General features: G+C 41.6%; 1 protein-coding gene across 2 annotated transcripts; it reads left to right on the top strand.

The window, feature by feature from the left end:
- Positions 1-580: 580 nt before the first annotated feature.
- On the top strand, positions 581-8,289 carry LOC133605668 (uncharacterized). 2 transcript variants are annotated; one of them, XM_061958912.1, is made up of 2 exons: positions 581-775; positions 7,235-8,289. In XM_061958912.1, exon 2 carries the CDS (start codon positions 7,406-7,408, stop codon positions 8,009-8,011), a length of 606 nt encoding a protein of 201 aa, XP_061814896.1. In that variant the 5' UTR covers positions 581-775; positions 7,235-7,405; the 3' UTR covers positions 8,012-8,289. The 2 variants fall into 2 exon arrangements, with proteins under 2 accessions (XP_061814896.1, XP_061814894.1); XM_061958910.1 differs by having other exon boundaries at positions 7,232-8,289.
- The last annotated feature ends 1,301 nt before the right edge of the window (positions 8,290-9,590 follow it).

Genomic DNA, 9,590 nt, shown 5'->3' with positions numbered 1-9,590 from the left:
CAATGTTCATACTTGCTGTTTAATTCTTTATGATGGTTGCGATGTATAAACAGTAATATTATAATACAGTTTTAATGTTTTTTTTTTTTTTTTTTTTACAAGTTATTCAATGATGTCACTAAACTAAATAAATATATAATAACACTAAATTGGCCCTAGTGTGTGAATGTGAGTGTGAATGTTGTCTGTCTATCTGTGTTGACCCTGCGATGAGGTGGCGACTTGTCCAGGGTGTACCCCGCTTTCCGCCCGAATGCAGCTGAGATAGGCTCGAGCACCCCCCGCGACCCCAAAAGGGACAAGCGGTAGAAAATGGATAGATGGATGGATATAATGACATACATTTGAATTCACTGGGGTTCTATAAAATAGACACATCAAGAACCTTCACAGAGTGTAAAATAGGATATTTTTACACAATCATTAACAACAGATTAATAAGTACGAGGCCAGTAAACCTTAACTGTTTGGGCTGATGAAATCTGACACACTGACCCAGCTTACAGGCACAAAGGTTAAAGTCTGGTTCAGGACTCAAAACATTTTTGTGGCTCTTTTTTGAGTCGCCACTGACAACTGCCGACTGTTATGTCATGGATTTGGGAGGTGGAGCGACACAGAGAGAGGCGAGAGAAAGCAGCTTGTACATTGTGTTATTTATTCCTGCACCAGATCCAGCATGCATGTCTGCCTGCCGCTTGCTTGAAGGGACTCTGTGTCTTAAAAAGCTTTTGGTCAAGCAGCTCAGTCTAGTCCGGCGCCAATAGGACCCCAGGTATGAAAAATGTTCTCTTTTCGATTCACTTTTACACTAAAGTTTCAGCAAAACCTTTAAAACACATAGAAGTATGCAATTTGTTGGGCCTTTTATGAAGAATGTTATTCAATTGGTCGGCTTTTATAAAAAGAAAGTGCTGACTGTAAACATGCCAGTGGGAAAAAAAAGGTCACTATGGGTCATTTCAGTGTAGTGAAGGGCAGAAGCTAACCTTGTACAAAAACAAGCACGAGAAAAAAGTCCTAAATTTGACAGTAAGACAAAAGTAGTTTTTTACATGGACTCAATGATCATGTAGTTTATCAACGGTAGGGGTGGGATCAATGGGAATCCAATTTCCCCAAGTAGGCCAGTAAGTTAAGGAGGATCACAAAGATGGACTGCGTGTTGAGGGATTAGGATGTTTGTGTTCGGGGGGGAAAGGAGTAACGATGCCTGGGTGAAGAGCACACTGCCCAGCCGGACGGCAATAATCTGACGACGGCAAAAAATCTGAAATAATTGTGTCCCAAAATTCCAAAACAGTGCTAAAAAACATTAAAATGTTTCAAATGTCTGATTTGTTTGAGACATGTTTAGCCAAGTTACGTTAGTACATTTACACTATGGCGGTATAGCTCGGTTGGTATAGTGGACGTGCCAGCAACTTGAGGGTTCCAGGTTCGATCCCCGCTTCCGCCATCCTAGTCACTGCCGTTGTGTCCTTGGGCAAGACACTTTACCCACCTGCTCCCAGTGCCACCAACATTGGTTTAAATGTAACTTAGATATTGGGTTTCACTATGTAAAAGCGCTTTGAGTCACTAGAGAAAAGCGCTACATAAATAAAATTCACTTCACTTCACTATTCAACACGTCCAAAAAGTGAAGTGGAAGAAAGAGGAGTAGAAAGAACCAGATCTTATTTACTCTTTTTCTATGTCTCAGTCTGTTCACTTCCTGTTTAACACAATCCATAGTAATTTCCCCTCGGGGATTGATAAAGTATTTCTGATTATTAAAATTAGCTTAATATATATACTGTATGGCCGCGACAACTGATCAGAAATATTTGGGTTCCAACATTCCATACTGGGAGAGAAAAGAACAGAGAATGTGTATTGATTAGTACTGTCCAACGATTAATTTTCAAACTAAAGCAATCTCACTTTTGAATCGCGATTAATCACAGTAAAATACCAAGCTAGAAGCCGAAAATACAGCTGCGACAAAGGATCAGAAATGTTTGTGTGGCAACATTCCAAAACGGGGCTAAAACACTAAATTGTTCTATTAGTTTTAGACATGCTTAGCAAGGCTAAACTTAACAATGTTATGTTTACATTGATGGACACATCCGAAAAGAAGCAGAAAGAACCAAATGTTATCTACTCCTTCTATACGTTCACTTCCTGTTTAAAACATTTTATATCATATAACAACAGGGAGAGAAAATATCAGAAAATATGTAATGAATTTAGCGCAGTCAAACCAGTACATTTTCAAATCAGATTAATCACACTTTTGAATTGCGATTAATCACGATTAATCACAGTAAATTACCCAGCTCGACGCCGAAAATATGGCCACGACAAATGATCAGAAATATTTTTGTCCCAACATTCCAAAACAGGGCTAAAAATACTGAAATGACATGCGTAACAAAGTTACATTTAATAACGTCACATTTACATTATTCAACATGTCCTAACAGAGCGGTAGAAGGAACCTGATCTTATTTGCTCCTTCTCTATGCCTCAACCGGTTCACTCCCTGTTTAACAAGTTCCATATTACATAAGAACATGGAGAGAAAATAACAGAATATGTTTAATAATTAATGCTGTCGAATGATTACTTTTTTTTAATAGGATTAATACAAATGTTGAATAGCGATTAATCGTGATAAACACATTGAATAACCCAGCAGGACACCAAAAATATGACCGCGAGAAATGATAAGAATAAATATCTGTGTCCCAACTTTACATATTACATAATAAACAGGGAGAGAAAAGAATAAATCACGTGTGATGATTAGTGCTGTCGAACGCTTAATATTTAAACTGGATGAATCACACTTTAAATTGCGATTAATCGTGATTAATCACGGTAAAATCCTCACACTTCAACATATCTAACATGTAAATGATGCCTCATTGCTAGCTCAGCATTGCAAATGAGAATATGTTCTTAGTTCTCTTACCCTGGCTGAATTAGGATTAAATAAATATATAAATGCTTGAAAACGACAAAGTAAATGTATATATACCACACTTCCCAGAAGGCTTAGCGCTGTAGACAGGAACAGGAAGTAGGTCTGAGCTCCGCAGAAGGAGGGCAATTGTACCATTTGATCAATAAATAGTTATTATGTTGTCACACGTTATTGTTCCTGCTTTGTCTGCACAAGAAACACACATAATATACAAGTAAACACAGAATACAGACTAAGAAATAGTGATTCAGATACAGAATAAGAAACAGTGATTTTCAAACTAGTGGTATGCGGGCTCCACTTAGTGGTACGCCAAAAAAAGACAGTACAGTGTTTTATTTTCCTATATTCAAACACAGTGTTACTGTTCAAACTGTGTGTAATGTTGCAGTGGCCCAAAAAATAAAATAAACTTGTCAAATAAAACCTCTGCCTCGTCTTTAATGAATACTCAGGCCTACTACGCAACTCTAGTTTAATATTGGTCATTTTGGTGGCACTTGGAGAGCCAAGTGTTTTCTGACGTGCTACATGGTGAAAAAAAGTTCGAGAGCCACTGCAATAGAATATTTAATAGTGATGAAATAGGCATGTTTCAAATATTTCCTGATAAAAAGGACAAGCTCGGGCCAACACAACATGTTGTCAACGTGAGACAAGTGGAGCACGTGTTGACGTCTATTCTGGGTCGGGCCGGGCGGTGAATAGTTTCCACGGTCCACGGCAGACGAGGGTCACCTTTGCACGACACATTTGAGCGCAGATTATGCACAGACAGTGGAAAATGTTTGTTTTGTCTAGCAGAAAATTTGAGGATGTCTTAAAATAAGCCCAAGCAGGGGCACATTTGAAACGTAAATTAAAAATAAATCCTCCCTCTGGTTTCTTTTATGTTGGACTCTCACGCCATGTGAAAAGGCCTTGGTGACAGATTGATTTATGAGGTCTTAACATAGTTGGATATGCATTTGAAGACTTTATTGGTAGCTAATGTTCCTACCAGGGTCTCTTTTTGTGGTGCACGCTAATATTTTAATAGAATTTTATTGAGATGAATAAGATTGGTCTTTTTGGAACGGTCTGGTGAAACCTGCCTGATGAATAAGCGTTTACCCCTAAAATTGTTTTGAAATTAAATCCAACAGAGGGCAGCAAAGTTCAAATGTACACATTCCACACACAATTATTGTGTCTTGGCATGATGATGTCCAATGGCATTAATTGTGGCCAACTTTTATAACTTTCAGTGTCCTCTGCAGCAATGACATATTTAGTCATTAGGGGATCCAAGGAAAACGTCGTCATTGACAAAAACAACATGCTAAATTATCCTATTATTAGAAAAAATCATGCGCGCTAACATTAAAGCTTGGCACACCGTGCTATATGATTATCACTGATCTCAGTGTTTTTATTGTAATTGATAAGAACACTAATCAACATTCATTCAAGTGAAAGACATTTCACAAGACCATTTGGACAGTTACAGCGTATCTGGAAAGTATTCACATTGCTTCACTTTTCCACAGATTATTCCAAAATGGAATAATTTCATTTTTGTCCTCAAACTTCTACACACAATACCCCAAAATAACAATGTGAAAAGGTTTTGATAAATTTTTTTTGCATATGTATTAAAAAATAAACACTAAAAAGTACATAAGTATTCACAGCCTTTTTTGCAATACTTTGTTGATACACTTTTCACAGCAATTACACCCTCAAGTATTTTTGAACACGATGCCACATCTATCTTTGGGCAGTTTCACCCATTCCTCTTTGCAGCACCTCTCAAGCTCCATCAGGATGTCTCTGTACATTGCTGCATTCATCTTAGTCTAGTCAGGGAGGTGACCAAGAACTTGATGGCCACTCTGACAGAGCTACAGCATTCCTCTGTGGAGAGAGGAGAACCTTCCAGAAGAACAACCACCTCTGCAGCAATCAACCAATCAGGCCTGTATGGTAGTGTGGCCAGACGGAAGCCATTTCTTTGTAAAACGTTTGCCAAAATGCACCTAAAAGACTCTCAGACCATGAAAAACTAAATTATCTGGCCTGATGAGACAAAGATTGATATCTTTGGCAGGAATGCCAGGCGTCACGTTTGGAGGAAACTAGGCACCGCTCGTCACCAGGCCAATACCATCCCTACAGTGCAAGCATGGTGGTGGCAGCAGCATGCTGTGGGGATGGTTTTCAGGAACTGGCTAGTTAGGATAGAGGGAAAGATGAATGCAGCAATGTACAGAGACATCCTGGATGAAAACACTTCCCTTTCAGCCTGATGGAGCTTGAGAGGTGCAGCAAAGAGGAATGGGTGAAACTGCTCAAAGATAGGTGTGCCAAGCTTGTGGCATCATATTCAAAAAGATTTCAGGCTGTAATTGCTGCCAAAGATGCATCAACAAAGTATTGAGCAAAGGCTGTGAATACTTATGTACGTGTGATTTATTTATGTTTTGATAAATATGCAAAATTTAAAAAATTAAAAACTTCTCACATTGTCCTTGTCAGTTTGAATAAAAACTGTTTTCTTCTTGTCTTCTCCTCTTCTTCGTTCCACTTGTCTAACTCTGTTTCATTTTTATACAAACTTTTTAAAACCACACCAACAAGTTGGCCTTGGAATGTCTGCACGTGTGCAGCAACATGAAATAGGCCACTGCATAAAAAGGGAGGTGGAGCTGTCGAAAAGATCATAGTTGATTAAACATTTTGATGCATTTTTAAATGGGGGTGTCGCGATCCGTTATTGATATATATTCGATGTCAGCAAAAAAAACAACATTATTGGATATCGGCTTGCATCTAAAAGCTGCGCTTTAATCTCTGATACAAGCAGTCCTGCAGCGTGTTTATTTGGGCAAAGCTGGACAGCCAGTTAACATCTAAATGGCCTCCAAGCACACAAGGTTGGTCTTTCCTTCTAGTTTAGTCAAAATGTAAACATGGTAGGCTATAGGCTACTAGGAGCGAGCAGCTACACAACAGCTACATGCTTTTGCAGTGTAAAACAACACACTTGTCAATGTAAACAAGTATCAGGTAATTATAGTTGCATATTACTTACGCATACAGTCTCCAAGGCAGAAGCGTATTAGAAAGTATCCAGTAACAAACGTGTCCGCATCATCTTATATCATGGTGTCAAAGCGCAAATTAACACCACTTTAAAAGCATACATGGTTAGTGTTTTTCATATCAACCTATTTTTTTCCTGAGTAATATCACATGATCAAACCTTATGTAACATTCCACAAAATAATAAAAGCATGTATATAATACGCGCTGATATCGAATCGGATTAATTTCACGTAGTCTTGGCTCCAATATTGGTATTGTATCGAAAGTGAAAAACTTGTATCGGGACACCCTTAGTTTTAAGTGTACTACTTAAGACAAAAATAAACAATTACTTGACTTAAATTAAAAACAATCTTGATAACAGTTTTTTAATGAGACTACTAGGGTAAGTGTTTTTATTTATTTAAATACACGCTGTTGTTTTTATTACGTAAATACTGTTTTTATCCTGCACGACGACCACTTGCAACAAAATGTCGTTCTTGTCTGCACTGTAAAGTTCAAATTTGAATGACAATTAAGAAAGTTTCTAAGGCCCCTTCTGCTAAGGTTATCCAGGGTAAATCCCACTTAACCTTATCCTTGTCCACACACACAATGGTTGTTTAAGACCCCCTTCCCCCCCCTCCGTCCGCCGGCGCAAAACGACCTAGTACGCATGCGCGGAAAATCCTCACGTCATAGTCACATCCAGTGTTGCTTTGTGTGCAGAACCTGCACACAAATAATATATATTAAATATTTTCCTAAGACCTGCCCTGCCAGGATTTGAACCTTGTACTTGTGTTTGAGAGCACTTGCACTTCCCCACCGCGCCACAGGGGACTTTGTGCACAGCTGCCATTATAATTATATCAGTGCTAGAGCAGGAAGGAGCTAGGAATCTGTTTGCAGTACATTTTTATATGAAGTGCCCTGTATTTTATCTATTGACATGCGCTTATTCACGCAAAATGAGCCCACGATCTCGGGGCCCTGGGGGCCCCCTGGAAATCTCGAGGCACTAGGCAACCGCCTTTGATTGCCTGAGGGTAAGTCCACCCCTACTCTGCAGTGGACAGTTTGCCAGAGTCCACTGCAGAGGACGCTGGCTCTCATGAGAATATGTTTGCATCCTTCCCAAAAAAGTATGATTTTTCCTGAGAAGCTCTTGTTTTGTCCCCCGCACAGCAGCCGGCCTTCATTCTGGAGGGCAAAGCCCCAGCCGAGTCCAGTGGGGGGGCCACAGGGGATGGCGAGCCGACCTCCCTCAGCTCTAACCCCGCCGCACATCCGCCACTGACCCACACGGAGAGTCCGGGACCCTGGCAGAGCGAGAGCCTGCTGGCCGAGTCCTGGTCCACCATGGGGGACATGGACCCCGAGGACACCAAAAGCCTGGACAGCAGCGACGAGGCGGCCCTGGCCGGGGACGAGAATCACTCCTTCAACTCCGACATGGTGCACCTGGAGCGGGAGGAGGCGGAGATGCTGGAGGAGGTCGCCGGAGAAGAGAAGGGAGGGGGGTCAGAGGACGAGGGCGAGGAGCTTCAGACGAGCGTGTTGAGCGTCTTGGGTGGGGCGTCGGACCTCCTGGTGTCAGCTGAGGAACCTCACATGGAGAGGGAAGCAACAGCAGAGGTCATGCATGTGGTCCCTCCCATGGCGCTGCCGCCCCTGCCCGTCTTCCGGCTTGAACCCCCCTCCACCACCTCCACTCCCACCCCCTCGACAGCAGCTGAGGAGCTTCCTTACGCCGCGCCCGGGCTCCTTCTTCCTTCTTCCATTCTCCCGCCAGCTGCCGAGGGGCTGGAACTGGCCCAGCAGCACCTCTCAGAGGCAGGGGAAAATTCAGGGAATGGGTCCACCGGTCCGACGAGTGAGCTCTCAGTGCTACTGTGTGGCGGTGCCGCTCTCGTGGCCGTAGTTGGAGTCGTGGCTTACGGCGCTGTGGCCTACTGCAGGAAGTAGAGCCTTTCCTGTTATCAATATTCCACTTTGTTGTCAGAAATCATGTAATGTGACTTTTTCTGGTCATGTAGTCATCAATAATGACTTGGTTGGTCTGATTGTGTTTGCGCTACCTCAGCTCACAGCAGAGCTCCTGGCCTTTTCCACAAATCTGTATGCATAAAATCTTACTGAAGAATTCACATTTTCTGTTCTTCTTTCGTGATGATTATGTGCTGTCATCATTTAAACAGATCTATCAAAATTAGAAATCAATTATTAAAAGGGGCATCAACTTGTGGACGTCTTGATCTGTAGCGGTTCAATCAATCAATCAATCAATCAATGTTTACTTATATAGCCCTAAATCACGAGTGTCTCAAAGGGCTGAACAAGCCACAAGGACAAGGAAAAACTCAACCCAAAGGGACAATGAAAAAACCTTGGCGGGGACCGCAGATGTGGGGACACCCCCCAAGCGACCGGTGCAATGGACGTCGAGTGGATCTAGCATAATATTGTGAGAGTCCAGTCCATAGTGGATCTAACATAATAGAGAGAGGTTCATTTTTTCAACCACAGGGAGGCGCTAGTTGGCAGGCAAGGTCTCTGTCCTCTGCAGTGGACATTTGTGTTTGGTCAGTTTATTTGAACACATTTTGGGGGAAAAAATGCGCTGTTATGCAAAAACACAAATGTCCACTGCAGAGGACGCTGCTCTCAAAATAGGGGAATACATCTGTAGATTTTGCAGTAAAAAAAACTGGCAGCTCAGTCACCAGAATGTTACCATGAAATATAATAATTAATTGAATTGGTATTAATAATACATTGGTATATATTGTGGTATTTGCACCAAATAAATGGAAATCCAGTAACACTGTTTTTTTACGGTAAAATTCCGGTGACTGAGGGGGTGCTGGAGCCTATCTCAGCTGCATTCGAAATCAACCTCATAAGGTGCCTTTTCCCCAATTTTGGGTCCTACTGACACCCCTGATGGACGCGATTTTCGCTCCCTTAGGGACCAGAAAAGAGCCGTGGAAGCGACCTGAAAAAAAGAAGATTTTCAGACAGGTGCATGAAACAGAACTTTTCCTAAAGTAGGTGTTGATTTTCGAAAAAAGATGAAAAAGAGGCACGTTGGTGCAAAATCTGTTTGTTTTTCTAACTTCACTTTCACCGCACATCTCTAACATACAAACATTCCTGCTACTCCTAACGTCACAGCAGGACCCCAAAAAGACCAGAAAACTGCACTTATCTGAGGTGTAATATTTGACAAAATTCAACAAAGACCAGTCACGAAACATCATTTTTTATTTCAGGTCATTTTAATCACACTTTTGTGGTCCAGTAGGTGGGGTAGTACTCCCATACCCTTATCAAAGGTCTTGACATGACCCAAAAATGGCATAAAAGGCCACTTCATATAAAGTTAAAGTCCCAACGATAGTCATACACACACACTAGGTGTGGTGAAATGATCCTCTGCATTTGACCACAGAGGATCAAATGCTCCCCTCACCTCCCCTTGGGAGGTGAGGGGAGCAGTGAGCAGCATTTGGTGGTTTAACCCCCAATTCCAACCCTTGATGCT

The sequence above is a fragment of the Nerophis lumbriciformis genome, linkage group LG05 (assembly GCF_033978685.3).
Source record: "Nerophis lumbriciformis linkage group LG05, RoL_Nlum_v2.1, whole genome shotgun sequence".
Classification (NCBI taxonomy): domain Eukaryota; kingdom Metazoa; phylum Chordata; class Actinopteri; order Syngnathiformes; family Syngnathidae; genus Nerophis; species Nerophis lumbriciformis.
This window is presented reverse-complemented; position numbering and strand designations above follow the sequence as displayed.

What these genes read in the sequence shown, in the direction of transcription:
- LOC133605668 (XM_061958912.1), top strand. Translation starts at nt 7,406, where the DNA reads ATGGGGGACATGGACCCCGAGGACACCAAAAGCCTGGACAGCAGCGAC.